Source organism: Remersonia thermophila, chromosome 1, assembly GCF_042764415.1.
Source record: "Remersonia thermophila strain ATCC 22073 chromosome 1, whole genome shotgun sequence".
NCBI classification, from domain to species: domain Eukaryota; kingdom Fungi; phylum Ascomycota; class Sordariomycetes; order Sordariales; family Chaetomiaceae; genus Remersonia; species Remersonia thermophila.
In genome coordinates, this window is record NC_092217.1 from 4513883 (window position 1) to 4530469 (window position 16587).

Consider the following 16587-nt stretch of genomic DNA (forward strand, 5'->3'; position numbering starts at 1 on the left):
GTAGCGCCGGACACCAAAAGCGGTATGAATCCCGGCCGGGACGGCGCGTTGAGCGGCGCAGTCGTCGGGGTTCCGCGATCTCCACCGAAGCAATCTCCGGAGCCTTACGGTCGATCCCGCGATAAGAAACCGCCGCCAGCGGGCCAGGTTCTCGTTCCTGGCACAAGGCCCTCGGCTGACGGGCAGGCAAATCGGGGGGTGGGACAGCGGGGGCTTGAGGGAAACGCGACTATGGGCGGAGAGGAACGCGTTGCTCAGCGTTACTCAGCAGGACGTTGTCTCGTGTGGCTCGTTTGTGGCGGCGCAGTGCTGTGGTGATTTCCGTTGTCGAGCTAGCTCACGATCAACCCGATGAGAGCGGGGACCGCCTTGGAGAGCGCCTGGCAGGGCTTGCGTCTTCTTAAGCGGAATCCTGATGTCCTTGATCGGACTCGACTGGAGCTGGAGGTTGCAGCGGAGTGATATGTATGCCCGGTGCGGGACAGTCACGAACCGAGTTCCGCCCAGATGCCTCCTGAGCAATACAACGGCCCGGTAGCTCAGTCGCCTGCATGGTTCCGTCGAGGGCGTGGGTGGGCGTCAAGCACTGCTGGGGGGGACCCCCCCCCCCCCCCCCAACTGCCAGCGAGGTGGAAACGAAACACAGCCCCAGGGACTTTTTGACCACACAGCCTCTGTTAGGCTGGTGCTTGGCTGGTGCGAGCTTGGGGTGCATGGTGTCTGGCCTTGGGACCCGTTGACGCGGAGTAGGGGAGGGGCTATTCCGAAAAGAGCAACGAGTGCGAAACTCTAGGCGTTCTTCCGACCCCAGAGAAATTGGCAAGGCTCCAAGCTGTGAGGTTCAGGGAGCCAAGAAAGCTTAGCAGCGATGCAGAGTCGTCATTGGCCGCGTCAAGCGAGACGGGAGCACCCCACGGCGCTCTGCAACGGGCGGGACTCTATTTTGATGTGCACAACCTGCATCGCCAACCTGCGTTTCAACCAACACCAACCTGCATCAAAAAAAGAGCCGAGGCTTACGGCGGAGAAGAGTTCGAGAAACCTTCTGGCGTGTGGCTGTTCGCTTCACATGGGTTCAATAGTGACACTTCGTTCGGTTTGTGGGCGAGAGGTTTCGGTTCGGTCCAACGGCTGGCATCGTGGGCAGTCCGGAGGGGAGGGGAGGGGAGGGGTTGCATGGTTGTGGGACGTTGAAGCTGCTACCGTGTACGCAGTATGAAAATGTTGTGTTGTACTATTATGGAACTACCCGAGGTGGCGCATAACGATGACTCAGGCGATGGAGTTGACGAGGTTGAGGACAACGCCTGACACCTCAAGCACAAGCTTTGAAGTTGCAGAAAAGACTTTAGGGTTACAATGAACCTGAGGACTGGACGGGCTTACCAGGCAGCTCGCTACCCCATGTGGAGACAAGACGTACCGTGTACGTCTGCTGAAGACACCTTCCTGAGTAACTCCATACGGGAGTTTATTGAGTCAACCGGCAAGCGCTCAAGAGAGTAGCTTCCCCCCCCTCCCTTGCCCCCTGGGTACCCTGCATAGGTACAACAGAACCACACCGTAGCACCTCACAACCTATCTCACACAACACAACAACAAAACACAACACCACCGACGCGCTGAGGCGGAGGGCGGGAACGCCCATCGGACCATTTCCGGGTCGTCCCAGGAAAAACACATACGCAGCACGTTCGATGGATTCGTCAGAACCACGACGCAGGCTCTCATGTGACGGCGGCTGTTCTGCAGCGAGACAGACAAGCCACCCGCTGTAGTGCAATGCAGGTCCCTGAACCTTGAATTTCCCGGGGACTTCACAGTGTCTCGATTCGGCAAAAAGATCCCCCCTCCCGCCTCTTTTTGCCCATCCTCACCACACATGGCTTCCCGGCTCTGGAGATGTTCGGCAAGTCGAGAACAGGAGACAGACACACAAGAACGTCAGGCACAGCCCGTCTTTACGGGTTCGCAACCGGTTCACGTCAGCCTCAGCTCCGGGGGAGTGCATGCAGCACGGCCCAACGAGCAGTAACGTTATGAACAAGCAGACTCAGCGAATTGCCGATCCATACGCAGTACATAAGGTAGATGCCATGTATCCATGTATAGTACATAGTAGTATGTACGCAGTAACTAGCCTAACAGGGACCCTCGTCTTGTTACCGACCTGTGGCTGCTACATAACGCACCCATGCATGATTAAAGGGCAGAAAGATGGCTTCGGGCTGTGGCCGTGCAGCCTTCTGGACCAGGCAAGATCGGGGAAGCGGTAGAGAAGATTTCATTTTTTTTCTCTTGCATCTGTTGGAATGTAAGGAATCACTAGCATTTCCCCAATCTCACGGATCATGACATCAAATGGGTCGCCACCCTCCCAAGCAACAGACTGTTAGTACGCAGTATGTATTGCGTACATCCGCTCCAGGATGGGGGTAGCCCCCACGCCGGGTCGGGCGTGGGTAACTACTATAGTTACGCAGTAGTTACTGAGCGACCGAGGCACTTCCCCTGCGCATCATCCGGAGCTCTGGGTCTCGGTAAACGAAGTGGATGAAACCTTGACGCCAGCATCGCGGCGCAGGGGGTTCGTGCGCCGTCCAGCAAAGCGCAAAGCCCCTGACGGACGCACGAAACAAGCAAAAGCCACCAGGATTGTTTATCCTGTTTTGACACCGGAGCACCGTGTTGGCAGCCGCCGTTGCTCGGCTCCCAGACACGGGAACTAGTCCACCGTTTCGCCACCGAGGGTCCTTCTAGCCATGTTCTATGGAGCGCTCAGCCCTACGGCCCTAAAATTGGAGACGGGCAGACGACGACGACATCCAGGGACGTCGGCGACTTGGACTAGGTACCTATGTACACCATGCCTGTGCGCAAGCGTCCCCGTGATCAGCCTCGCGTTGGGAGCCTCTCTACCCGGAAGGGTTGGGCACCGATGGACTGAATTTCCCAATGCAGCTCGAAACACCGGCATTGGCCTGCGCTCAGCGATGCGTGGAATGACTGAGAGAAGCCGCATGGAAGCACCGCCGACCGCGTCCCGATCCTATGAGAGCGCTTTCTTGGATGGCGCCCAACACCATAGGCTCGTCATGCCATCCCGTGCCCCTGGGAATGAGATGCACCCAGCCTCCCGGGTCCGTGGGAGGGTCCGACCCCACGTCGGTCGGCGTCACCCACCACCACAGTCCAGCCATGCCCGGTTCGTGTGCGGCCCTGTCGGACAGGCCGCGCGGGTCTCACACTGCCAGGCCGGGGACCATGCATGAAGAGGAAATGCCGCTTGTGCGACGGTCGGGGTGGATGTCGGCGACGCGGCGCAACGGAGCGGCGTCGGAGCCGGGTCGTTATTGGCCTCGTCTTTCATCCACCGACGTCTTGTCGGCGAACATTCTCAGCGGCGAACCCCCGCCGGCATTGCAGTGGGGTGTTTTGTATTTCTCATCCAATGTCGGAACTTTCACGACGTCGTTGGAGGGTGCTACATTGTCGAGCATCTCGTGGACCGAACAGCCGCATCATCGGCTTGCGTGGTCAAGCAAGCCTCCAGGGATGGCATGTAGACGTACCCAGGGCGGTGTGGTATTGTGGCAATGCCGATGCCGGAAAGCCACCCTTAGAAGCCTCGTACCTAGGCTCCCTACCGTAGGTACTCAGAAAAGGGAGAGTTGACGTTACCTCGTGAAAACCGTCCAACCAGTGCTTCGTCCAGCCATGATGAAGGATGTGGGCGAGCTGAATCCCGAACAGCACCGGCTCAGGGACTTTTTCGGCAGCCATGCAGGCAACAACATAGCATCAATCTGCCTCTTATGACAACGTGGTCAAACATTTCCCGGGGGTCTCCTGTATGTACCTTGTCGGACTTCTCCTGGATGGAAGAGCGGAAGAGAAAACAAAACACCCAGCCAACATACCTACTGAGTAACTAGCCTGCACACCTGCTCTGTACTCCATCATAGTGAACCCTGGACCCTAACCCTTGGTCCAGAAAGACTCAATCTTCTTCAGCGGGCCAGGGTTAAAGTGCCTCGATGGTCAGAAGGTGGGGCTCCTCTGCCTCCTCCATTGCCCCGCAACACCATGAATCCTCGCCTGTGAAACTTCAGGACGCTTCCCCTAGCGGCTGGCTTGCGGCATCCTGCAGCCTTCTCTCTCCCTTCAAGGTTTCTAGGTGGTGACCTTTAACTTGGTATACACAGAACGATGCCGGTAAACACAACGTCACACCCCACACGTTACAGGATCCGAGGCTGACCGTGTTTCCGTAGCTCATAATCGTCAGCGGTCTCCCCACGTCGGGAAAGACAACCCGCGGCCGCCAGCTCTATGCCTATCTCGAGTCAAGGATAGCATCTTCATCCACCTCCTCTTCATTCCCAGAGTCATCATCAAACACAAACAACCCACCACCACCACCACCGCAAGCCGAACCGCCACAACCATCGCAGCAGCCAAAAAAGACAACAACAAGCCCACACTACCGCCTCCACTACATCTCCGACACGACCCTCTCCATCTCTCGCTCCGTCTACGACTTGTCTCCGGAGAACCTCCCGGCCCACGTTCGCTCCGCCAATGCCCTTGAGAAAGACGCCCGCGCCGCCGTCTATGCCGCCGTCAAGCGCGTGCTGTCCCCGCGCGACATCGTCGTGCTCGACGGTCTCAACTACATCAAGGGCTGGCGCTACCAGCTCTTTTGCGAGGCAAAGAACGCCCGGACCGCGAGCTGCGTGCTGCAGATCGGTGCGCCGGTGGAGACGGCGCGGAGGGTGAACGAGGAGCGGCTGAGGCGGTGGGAAGAGAAAAAGGCAACGGCGACGGCAAAGAAGGAGGATTCGGAGGAAAAAGAACCCGAAGCTGCAACAGCATCACCGCCACTAGCAGCAGCAGCAGCACCGCCACCACCACCCGCCGATGGCAACCCCTCCGACGACCCCGAACAAGAACCCTACACCCCGTCCAACTGGGAGAACCTCGTCTTCCGCTACGAGGAGCCCAACGCCATGACGCGGTGGGACTCGCCCCTGTTCACCCTCGTCTGGGACGATGACGAGGCCCAGGCGCGGCGCGTCTTTGAGCTGATCTGGGACGCCGTCGCCGGCGACGGCGCCGCCAAGCGCGTGATCCGCCCCAACCAGTCCACGGTGCAGCGCGACAAGGACCCCGGCGGCGACTACCTGTACGTGCTGGAGAGGGAGACGCAGGACATCGTCAAGCAGATCCTCGCGCGCCAGCCGGAGGACGGGGCGGGCGGGGAGGTGAGGGTACCGCGCGCCAGCAGCGGTGGTGGTGGTGCCGCCGGCGGTGCTGCGACCAGAGGAGGGAACGAGGGGAAAGAGGAGGAGCTCGTCATCTACCTGCCGGGCAAGAAAGTGGCGCTGCCGCAGCTGCAGAGATATCGCCGGGCGTTCGTCGGGTTGAATCGCGGCGGCATCGGGCTCGAGGCCGTTGGGAAGCTGGCGGCCGAGAGGCTTCGCGAGAGCTTCGTAGGGTATCTTAACGATGCTTTTGAGAAGGACGGTTGAGGAGGAGGAGGAGAAGGGGAAGAGGAAGAGACCTCGAGGTCGCACGTATACCGGGCCACGCACGAAAGGCTCAACATTCGGAGAGGCGCCACGTTCCTCTTTCCTTGATACCCAAGGGACTCTTCCTATGGGATAACGCCGGCTGGGCACATCGTGGCTGGGCTCTTGTGTCCGAATGTCCACCGGACATATTCTCGGCCACTCCATGGCGAGCGGCACGCTCCATCGACCCGACCTTACCGTGTCGTTCATCGACACCGGCTGAAAGATTTCTGTCATCCCCGGCAGCGATGGGTTCAGCCCGCATACCTACCTAGGCTAGGTGCTGGCACAACGCCATCCTTTGACGTACTCTGCACATATCCCCTGCGGCCGTGGATCCTCGTCGACGCGGCAGCCGTACAACCACCGACAAGGCGTAAACGAATCGACAGAGCGGGACAGAAAAACGGTTCATGCCCTTTCTGTATCAGCAGATAGATAAAATCAAGAGAGATACCCAAGTCCCACGAGACGGACAGAGGGGGAGCTTGATCCCCTGGGCGATTGAACGCGCAACCGGTGATGATGGGAAGCGTCCATGAGGCAATGAATGAAGCTATTCCCCCCGACTCCTCAGCCTCTCTCTCCCCCTTCCACCCCTCCCCAGACAAACTCATCTGCATCCAGCTCCGTCACGACCCCTTCTTCCTCCTTCTCCTTCGCCTTCCCGTCATCGCCCAACGCGGCAATCATCCGCTCGATCTCATCCAGCTCCGCGTCCAACCTCGCCTCCCCTAGCCCCCGGAGGAAGGCGACGTCCTCCTCCGCGGCGCGGCGCTCGTCGGGGGTCAGCCGCCGCCGCCGCTCGCGGTCGAGCGCCGGGAGCGCCGCGGCGGGGGACGATCGCCATGCTCCCCCTCCTCTCTCAAGGCGAGCCTCGCCAGCCGGCTTGCCGCCGCGCGACGAGGCGGTCCCGATTTCGCGCTGGTTGGCGTACACGACCGTCATGTCGCGGCGGAGAAGCACGATGCGCTCGACGGACCGGCTCGACGGGGTCGTGAGCTGTGCGTTGCCTGTATTGTTGTTGTTGTTGCTCTTGGAGGAGGAACCCAACGCCGATGCCGTCGTCGCCGAGGACGTCCCCTTGCCACCATCACCAGCTTCATCGCCAGCTTCGTCATCGTCGTCGGCATCGCCGCCGCCGCCATCCTCGTCACGGTCCGCCCACGCAACCCACCCCCGCAACCCTTCAAAGCTCGCGTCGTGCACCTTGGCGGGCGTCAGCCGCCGCGCCGGCATCCCCCGCGACGTGTCCCCCGCCTCGGGCAGGCGGCGGTGGTACCGCGCCAGCACGCCCAGCCGGCTGAGGGGGTACGCGACGGCGAGCACGGCGGCGCGCACGCGGTACCCGCCGCGGCGGGCGAGGAGGGCGGCGAGGCGGGCCGGGTCGAGCGCCGAGCGGCACGCCGCCTCGAGGAGGATGTCGGGCCGGTGGCGGTCGCGGAGCGGGAGGCCGCCGCCGACACCGCCGCCGTCGTCGCCGCCGCTGCTGCTGCTGCTGGGATAATAGGCGTCGCAGCAGGGGAGCCGCCCCCCGGCCGCGGCGTGGGAAACGACGCCGGCGAGCCAGCGGGCGGCGTCCTCGGAGGCGAGCGCAGAGGCGTGAGGGGGCGCGAGGGCCAGGGCGTCGCGGTAGTGCGGATGGTGTGCTTTGTAGGTGTCGGCGATGAGGTGGAGGGGCCGTAACGCCGTTGCGGCTGCCGTCCCTGTCTTGCTCTTGTTCTTGCTTTCGCTTTCGCTCTCGCTCTCGCTCTCGCTCTCGCTCTCCTCCTCCTCCTCCTTGTCGTCGTCCTCGGCGGCTTGCCCCGTTGCTGGTCCCGATGCTCCGCCTCCCCCTCCGCCTGCCGCTCCAACTCCACCAGGGCACCAAGACGAAGGCTGCGGCGGCGGTCCCTTCTCCAGCGCCCTCAGCAACCTGGGCGCAAGCCTCGTCTTTCCCGCGCCCGTCTGACCCAGGACAAGCACGGCGACAGGCCGCCGCCGCTGCCGCCGCCGTCGCTGGGGTTGCCCGGCGGTAGGCTCAGGCTCGGACCCGTGCTCCCGGCAAGCGGGAAGAAAAGGATGCAGCTCCGCCGGCAAGATCCTCTCGTGCAGGATCCTATCGTGCTCCTCCGGGCTGAGCTTCCACTTGGCAAGGAGGGCGGCCGTCTCGTCTGGCGTGAGGCGCGGGCGGGCGGGGGCGCGATCGGGGCCTCCCGGGTTGGGACCGGCAGCAGGTCTCGGACCTGGAGGAGTCACAAAACAACCCGAGGGAGCAAGACCGGTTTGGACGCCGAGGTTATCAGGATGGGGAGCGGGATTGCCGAAGGAGGCGCCGTCGGCTGCTGGGGTTGACGCTGGGGGGTGGTGATTGTGGACCAGGCCATCATCCGCGCCTGTTCCCGCGTCGGCCCCGGTGGTGATGGGCGGGCCTGGTGTTCGTGCTGGCTCCATGATGCTAGATCTGGCGCTGCCTATGCGTCACGAGCAAGCGGCTGGTGGCCTATCGGTGGGAAGGAGGGTGACATGAGCAATAAACGCTACTGGATGTGCCCTGACGGGCAAAGTCGGTAGGTCTGATAGAGAATACCTCAGCGGCTTCGTCCCGCCTGCGGGGGTTACATGGCATTGCATGGCATCGCAGGGTGGGTGCATGGCATGCGGAGTGCGGCGCGGGGTGACGAGGCTTGCGTCTCCCAAACAAGACCAAGTGCCGAGCTCGAACAGTCCGGCGGGCGATTAACTACCACCTCCATTCCAACTCCCGCCCTATGAATAGCCATTCATCCATATCATCCATTGCATGCACTCGAGATCCGCCGGGGCACCAGCGCAACAAGCACTCTCAGCATCTCTCAGAGGAGTCCTGCATGTATCGACAAGATACTGTATACTAAATATCAACTATTCCACGGCGACCCACCCAGGCTCTCATGGAGGAGGGAGTCCTGAGTGGGTAGGCTGCTGCGTAGGTAACTACCTTAGGTACGACTTCAAGTGTTCTCAATCTCCGTTCTCCCACCCCTCTGTAGATCCATGTGATCCCCAAACGCCCCCATACCGTCGATAGCAGTGCCTAGGCGCAGTACCGCAGGTAATAACAGGCCGTAGGTATCCCAAGTTCCCAATCGTCCAAACAACAATACACAACAACGATGATGATGATGATGACGCCGACGACGACGACGAAAGAAGGAAGATAACCCCACCCCCACCCAAATCCCCCAGAGCCCTATGAGAATCCAGAATCACCAAAACGCCAACCACCCAACCAAGCCTCTCGAGAATAATAATAATAAAAAAAAACGGCTTCATATGCGCCCTTGCTGTCGAGGAAATACGCGTACGCCGACTCTGACCAGTAGCACCGTCGTTCACCAGCGCGAGCCAGTCCCAAGCCCCGAGCCGTTTCCCCCCATTCATGGATCCCACCCATTCCTGAAGCCGCCCGTAGAAACGCCGCTGATCTTTCAATGCATGTCGCCCCTGGAAAAAGACAAAAAAAAAAAAAAAAAGAAAAAAAACAAGCCTAAGAACGTAATCGCACACAAGGCATGGCGAATCTCGCAAACGTCCCTGAAGCGGGTGTCACACCAGGCCCCAGATGCACGCCATCCGAGCCCGGCAGGCGGCGCGGATGCTGTCGTTTCGTTTCCGACGAGCTTCCTTCATGCTTCCCCGTTCATGTCCCACAACATGTGGTCGTTTTCCAATCGCTCCGCCGAAAATGGCATTGGCGTCATTATGCCATGACGCCGCGTGACGTGGAGTCCCCGCTGCGTCTCCTCATCTGTTGCTGTTGCTGTTGTGATGATGGTTGTTGGTATTGTTGCTGCTGCTGAGCCTTCTCGGCCGCGGCGATGACCTTGATCCGCTTCCGGAGGTGCGACAGCCGATTGTTGATCATTTGGATCACTGCGCGCGTGTTAGTCATACGATCCCGTCAGGAAACAAGCGCAGAACATGGGAGGAAAAGGGCCGAAAGAAAAAAACACATACTCTTTTGTACCGCCGCTCTGTCCTCCGCGCTCATCTCGCCTGACCCAGCCTCGGGCGTCGCGGCCGCAGCGGCAGCGGCGCTTCCGGGAGCCCCATCCTTAGCCGACCCTGACACGCGCCGCTTAGGCAGGTGGTCATCATCGCTATCCAGAACGGCCTCGAGCATGCGGATAGCCGTGATGTACGAGAGCTCGCAACCCGGCAGATCCACGCTGGCGATCTCGTTGATAGCAGCCGTGCGGCTCATCTCGACGGCGCGGTCGTACATGAGCTTCTCGGCGCTGATGCCGGGAGACAAAAACACGCCATCGGTGGCCGAGGTGCTCCCCGACCCGGGCTCTTTGTCGCCCTGGCGATTGTTAGGGTGGCTGGGATGCTCTTCGGGAAGCTGCTTCTGGGCTTCGATCAGCTTGCGGCGCACCACCTCGGCCTTCTCGAGCACCTCGTTGAAGCGCGCGCGGACCCATTGCACGGCAGCGTTGATCTTGAGCGCCTGTTGCTGTTGTTGGTGCTGCAGCTGCTGCGAAACGACGCCGCCCGAAACGGGGCCGCTGTCGGAGCGCATCTTGCGCGACCACCACAGGCTGGCAATGTCCATCGACTTGGCCAGCAGCGAAAGCGCCTTGACGTAGAGGACCAAGGCCTCTTCGGACAGCGACACGATCGCCTCCGGGGTGAGGCCCTCGTCGTCCTCGCCCATGCGGTCGGCCGGCACGCCGCCGAGGCCGTGCTCCGACGAGGGCGCCAACGGCACAAGCTGCTTGTACTTGACCTCGGCGAACCCGTACACGACGTCGCTGCGCGTCGCGTAGTCCTCGATGCACTGGGCGACGCGCGAATCCTCGTCCACGGGCGTGCTCGGCTTGCCGTCCATGATCAGGCCTGCCGGAGGCGACGGCGTCGGGTAGCTCGGGAACGGGCTGTACATGTGAGGCGGCGACTGGCCCTTCCCCAGGACCGGTGGTGAGTACTTGAAGCCGAACAAGCGCAGGCTGGCGTCCTGGATGGCCTTGGAAATGACCGAGGTGGTCGACCCGGGGCTGCTCGAGAGCGTCTTGTCGTACGACGTTTTGCGGAAGTGGTCGCCGCCACGGCCCTTGGAGGATGAGTGACCCTGGGTCGACGATGGATGCCCGTGCTGAGTTGCGCGCCGGACGATTTGGCCCGACTTGGGTGACATGCCCAGCTGCTGCTGCTGCTGCTGCTGCGGGTAGAGCTGGATCTGGTCGGCGAGGGCGTTGACCTCGACGGCCGTCTTGTCGACAAAAATGTACTCGCGTTCGAGCGCCACATCCTGGGCCGCCTTCTCCTCCTCGGTCAGCGGGCGGCCGGCGGCCGAGCTGTTGGTGCGAGGCCGATTCTTTGACGACTCTGGCGGCGCGGGAGAGCGGACCGTTGACGGCGACCCCCTGGCGGACGCGTTCGAGTACCGCCGCGTCCGGTCGACGTACGAGATGGGGCGAACAGGCGCTGATGTGGACGGCTGTACCGTGGCGGGCCGCCGTATCCCGAGCCCCTCCTCGGCCTCCTGGCGGGGCGAGTAGCTCAAGCGGGGGCTGGGCATCCGGTCGAGGGGGTTCGGCTTGGCCTCGATGGGCGTCGCAAGAGGCGACGAGCGGCGCGGCTTCGGCGACGGAGGCACGGGTGAATCTCGAGCCGTTTCGTGCGTCTCCAGGTGCCGTCGGAGGGACGGCTTGCGAGCTGGTGCGGCTCCATCGGCTGTCCTGGCAGCCCCTTCTGCCGCCGCTGTCGCCGCCGCCGCTGCTGGGGCAGGGGCCAGGGGCTCCTTCTTGGGGATGTCGTCCTCGACGAGGCCCGGGATGGGCCCGACAACGACGGAGTTGTTGAAAAAGTCTTCGAAGCTCATGCGCTCGACGGGATTGCGCTTCAGCAGAGCCCGGATGAGCGCCTTCAGCTCTGGGGTGACGAGGCACTCGCGGGGGAACCGGATGGCGTCCTCGGCGGCCTCGATCTTGCGAAGCAGCTCGACGTGGTTGCCGGCGCGGAAGGGAGGGCGGCCCGTGGCCATCTCGTACAGGACGGTGCCGACGGACCACAGGTCCGCCTTGGCGTCGTAACGCTCGTAACGTAGAATCTCGGGAGCCATGTACAGAGGCGACCCGCACAAGGTCTCGGCCAGCGTCGTGGACGGCAGCACGCGGGCGAAGCCAAAGTCGGCCAGCTTCAGCATGGGCAACGACGGCAGGCCGGCGGCCGGGGTCAGCGAGTCGTGGCTGGCGCTGAGGATCTGCTTGTGCAGCTTGTTGTTCTCGCGGTACTGAGGCGAAGGGAGCAGCAGCAAGTTCTGAGGCTTGACGTCGCGGTGGATGAGGTTGGAGTTGCGCAGGAACTTGATGGCGCTGGCGAGCTGCTTCAAAAAGTGGCGTATGACAACCTCGTTGAGGCCCGAGTTGGGGGCGACGGGGTACTTGCGAGCCATCTCGTGGGTGGCCGAGTTGGTGATGAGCTTGTCGCGCTTCCGGATGAAGAGCGACAGGTCGCCCAGCTCGCAGTACTCCATGATGAGGTTGATGTGGGTGGCCGACTCGACGCAGTCATGGAGGGCGACAATGTGCGGGTGGCGCAGCGTCTTGAGGATCTTGATCTCGCTGTAGAGGTTTTCCTTGAGCTTGTTGTTGAGCCGGCCGAGCTCGACCGACTTGATGGCCACCAGGGCGCCCGTCACCTTGTGGCGACCGGAAAAAACCTGGGCAAAGCTGCCCTTGCCGATCTCCTTGTCGATGACAAAGTTCCCGATGGCATCTTCGCCGGCCGGCTTGTACCGCCTGGACGATGTGGAATACGTTCGTTCCGCCATGGCTCCGCTCCCTACGGCGGTCGACGGGATCAAGGAGCTGGCGGGGAGGGCGTTGGAGAGGGGGAGGGGGAAGCAGCCCGAGGGCCTACGCTATACGGAAAACGTCGGCTGCCGGCCTGATTGGCATGTACATGTAAGGCGGGGGTTGGGCAACGGTGGGTGGAGGGGCGCGTCAGAGTCGAGGGGTCGAGAGGCGCAACGGCGGCAGCAGCGGCGGCGGCGGCGGCGAGGGGAGGGAGGAGTATGTATGGGGACGGTCGGACGAGATCGGTACCGTTGCTGCGCAGTGTATCTACTGTGTGTGTGTGTGTGTGTGTGTGTGTGTGTGTGTGTGTGTGTGTGTGTGCGTGGGCGATCGAGTGGTCGGGCGCGGTGAAAGGAGCAGATGGGGTGTGCGCGTGCTGCCTGGCCCGGCGGGACGAGGGGTCGGCGGGTATCCGATAGGTTGGGACGGGCGTCGGTCAAGGAGGGAGGAGTGTCTTGGCAGACGGCGCTGCGGAGGGCGCACCAAAGACGGAGAGAGGCCTGTATCGACACCGGCGACAGCAACCGGGCTGGAGATGGACGGTGGAAGTCTGCAGGCGGAGGAACAAAAAGAGCGCCGACAAGGTCGGGTTGAATGACGGGTGGGCAGACGCTATGCTGGTCGGGCTACGGAGGTGGCGGCGAATGGGGAGGAGGAGGGGGGTAGCAGCGGTGATAGCTTGCTAAACGTAACCGAACGTAGGTGTGTGCGCCCCGGAGGTGGTGATAAGATAATGGACGGGGCGCCGCGGTCGTGACTTTTTGGAGCCGGTTGTCGAGTTGTTGGGGTGATGTGCCCAGCACAAGGAAGCAGCTGCAGGCCGTACGCGACAAAGCTGGTTCAAGATGGGTGGTCTTGACCAAGAGGAAGAAGGCCGGATGGCCCAACTTGAAAAAAAAAAAAAGAAGTTGGGGGAGCTGAGCGAGCTGGGGAGCTGGGAGCCGTACAGTCGGGAGCCGGGCGTTTGTGGTGGTAACGTTATGCCCTGCAGCGGGTGCGGCACCGCAGATAGACGATGGGGGGCAAACGTCAGGGCCCCGGCTGGGTATCAAGACGACGAGAGAGAGAGAGAGAGCACCTCCAGTAAGGTCCAGGAGGCGACGGGAGGTGTCGGGGATCCCAGGGAAAAGGAGCAGAATGATGGCAACAACTTGCTCCACACGCACGCACACACACACACAAACACCTCAGAACCACCGCAGTACGGCACTCGAACTGTGACGTCTAGTCCAAGATCAAGTGAATGACTCAGACGCGATCTGGTTGCAGAACGGCGGGTGCGGATCTGGCGGAGCGCTACTGAGACGGACCCAGCAAATCCAAGCTGGGGTTAGGTAGGTGGGTAGGTGGGTAGGCAGGTAGGTACTGTGTAGGTAGGTAGGGGAAACGAGTCAAGAGATCGGTAGATAGGATAACACAGGACCTGTTACCGTCGATGTAGGCCGGGAATACTGGATGCTCTTCAAGGTACCCAACCTAGGTTGGAAAAGAAGACAGCAATGAGAAGGGTGAGGTGGACTTTGGTTGCAAGGTGGCGAGAGGGTGGAAGAGGAAAAAGATGAGAGGAAAAACCAAAAACAGAAGGGAAAGAAAGAAACGTCAAAATCGGGAAGGGGGAGGCCCAGTGAAATGGATGGCGATAACACGGAAAGGCCAGGGACGGGCCTGCCTGCCTGCCTGCCTGCCTGCCGCCGTTGCTTGGGCATCCTACCCTTTTTGGGACAGTCGTGTACGGTTCTGTGGTAGCTATACGTACTGTACAGAGTTACTGTAGGTAGCGCCTGGTGGTGCTGGTTCAAGACACGGTGGAAGGGGGGGGGGGGGGGGGGGGGTTTGGAGCTGACACAGTGCTCGTGATGCAACCGTTACGGAGACTCGTGACTCCACACATTAGCGTGTGGATGTAGCACCGCCCGGGGCCGACGGATGCGATGGGTTTCAGGTACCCTTGAGTACCACTGGCTTTCCTTCCTCCCAAAGCTCGCCGCCCGCGACAGGGAAACCAAACCCCAGAGATACAACCGGGTACAAGGAAGACCCGGCATGGGCAAAACAATGGCGGTTCTGCGCCTCGGGCGATCTCCCTAGGTCACCTTACTTATTCCGTACCGCGTTCGGCAGTGGGCGATAAGGATCCGCGATAACGTTAGCCCAGCCGGCCAGTCCGTCCGCCGGGGACAAGACAAGGGATCCCACCGGTCGGCTTTGTGGACACCTTCCGGCCGATCCTGAAATGGAAGAAGGATGGAATACCAGCAGACGGCTGGAGGACCCGTCGGGGGGGATGGGGGGCTTGTGTTGCCATGTTGCGGCGTTTCGCAGGGCGATGACGAGATAACGTGAAGCCAGGGATGCGATGGCGTTGATAGGGTACGGATGTCGCCCTGGAACCGGCATGCGGTGTCCTGGCCTTCCCGACTTCTCCCGCGGCCATTCAACGCAGCTCGCCTCGACGTGACTCGATGCGATGCGGTGCTTGCTCTTGCGGCAGCTCGCTGCCCTGTGCTGCCCTGCGCTGATCCTCCAGGCCTGTCAATCAGGGTGCTTGCGCTTGCTCGTGGCTTGCCAGCCGGATGGGATAGGCTGAAAGCTTAGACGGGAACGACGAGGCACGGTGAGATGCTATCGCAGTAGTGCACCAAGTACACTCCACTCCGTGTACTTGGTAGGCCCAAGGGGCGTGAAGGCATGGCCGGGATAGCATGCCTACACGGATGCCTTGCGGCCTGGGGCGAAGCGCGACCATCTCAAGCAGCTTGCATCCGCGTCGACGGAATCGTGACGCTCGTTTCCCATGTCTCGCCGGCCCATCCATTCAAGAACCGAAGATGTGGAGATGGGCAAAACGTCAACATGACGCGTACTGACGGCAACCCCAGACGCATGCCGTTCCCCTGACCGCCATCCCGCATCCACCAATGCACCACATACCACCCACCACCCACCTCGCTCGTTCCCGCTGGTGGAACAGCAGAGCCGCCATCGTTGGTCCAGAAAAACGCCCAAGAGAGCGCGGTGTGGACGGAGGCAGCATGGGGGGCAGGGGGGGGAGGGGGGGGGAGCAAGTCAGGTGGACGGGTCCCAGGAACGGCTGCAACAACACCGTCCCACACAGTAAGTTGCACGAGGCATCCGTTCTTCCTTACTGTCCGTAACCGCCCACCGCCGACCTCAACCTGAAAGGGCACGGACGGTTGGGCCCCAGATTGACGACCGGGCCTAACCAAGATCGAGTCGGAGAAGGGGGTCAGGGGCTGCGTACACACAGTGATGCACCCGTGCAGTATGTACTGGTTAGCAGTGTTCCTCCTCGGTGCTTCTCTGGTCGCTGGTTGTCGGCATCCCCTGGTCCCGGGCCGCGCACACAAATGACGACACAAGAACGGGGTCGCCACCAACATCGGTGAGCCCCAAGGGGGGATTTGGTTGATGGCTCACGTCTCCTGCATCAACCCCGACTCCAATGAATGGCGGTTCGCTGCTGTGCGCATCGCCGGCAGAACCTCGAGACCTCCCCTGTTCCCCCATCCCCAATCAGGACGGCGTTGACGTCGTGTTACTCACACGGCGTCCCTCCGCCCGGCAGCAGGGTTTCCCCCCCGGACCGTTGATGGGCAGATGCATCCCAAGATCCAAGCGTCACGGGTGAAAGCAGCCAACCACAAACCACACTCTTCTCTGTGCGCCTCTCTGTTTGCTACGCTGCCACGCTGCCCACGGACCGATGGCTGGCCATGTCCGTCTGCCCATGTCTTCCCCGGGGGAGACCTTGACGGACCTCTATTAGCGTCTCCGGCTTACGGATCTCCAGAGAGGCAGAACAGCCAGGGACTATGTGCACTTACTGTACGGCTAAACGGGTCGTCGGTGTTGGGGCCGATGCCACGTTTTGCCCCGGGGGCTTGAGGCTTCGAAATAGCGTCTAGCGTGGTATCCCAAAGCGTGTCCTCCAAGTCCAAGGCTTCTCTCCTGCAAACGGGTCACCGGACTCTGCCGGACAACCGGGTGCTCGACCTGTCCGCGGCCAACCGGACACCCGGTTGTCGTTCGTCCGTCCGTCCTTTTTTTTGCGGTCTACTTGCCTGCAGCAGCCTCGCTTTAAGGCACAGAGAAACACGTACTCTCCGCCGCATAGACGCGGATGATGGATGCCTCGCACACATACACAGTACACACACGCACACACACACACA

The 16587-nt window shown here is 61.5% G+C and overlaps 3 protein-coding genes across 3 annotated transcripts; 1 reads left to right on the forward strand and 2 right to left on the reverse strand.

The window, feature by feature from the left end:
* Window positions 1-4209: 4209 nt before the first annotated feature.
* VTJ83DRAFT_1257 (uncharacterized protein) lies at window positions 4210-5531 on the forward strand (the record flags this gene model as incomplete). Its single annotated transcript, XM_071007396.1, has 2 exons — window positions 4210-4215; window positions 4275-5531. 2 exons carry the CDS (start codon window positions 4210-4212, stop codon window positions 5529-5531), a joined length of 1263 nt encoding a protein of 420 aa, XP_070870610.1.
* A 615-nt stretch (window positions 5532-6146) lies between these two features.
* VTJ83DRAFT_1258 (uncharacterized protein) lies at window positions 6147-8006 on the reverse strand (the record flags this gene model as incomplete). The annotated part of the gene is made up of 1 exon (XM_071007397.1): window positions 6147-8006. One exon carries the CDS (start codon window positions 8004-8006, stop codon window positions 6147-6149), a length of 1860 nt encoding a protein of 619 aa, XP_070870611.1.
* A 1288-nt stretch (window positions 8007-9294) lies between these two features.
* VTJ83DRAFT_1259 (uncharacterized protein) lies at window positions 9295-12369 on the reverse strand (the record flags this gene model as incomplete). Its single annotated transcript, XM_071007398.1, has 2 exons — window positions 9295-9467; window positions 9552-12369. The coding sequence occupies 2 exons, from the start codon at window positions 12367-12369 to the stop codon at window positions 9295-9297; spliced, it is 2991 nt and encodes a 996-aa protein (XP_070870612.1).
* Between the last annotated feature and the right edge of the window lie 4218 nt (window positions 12370-16587).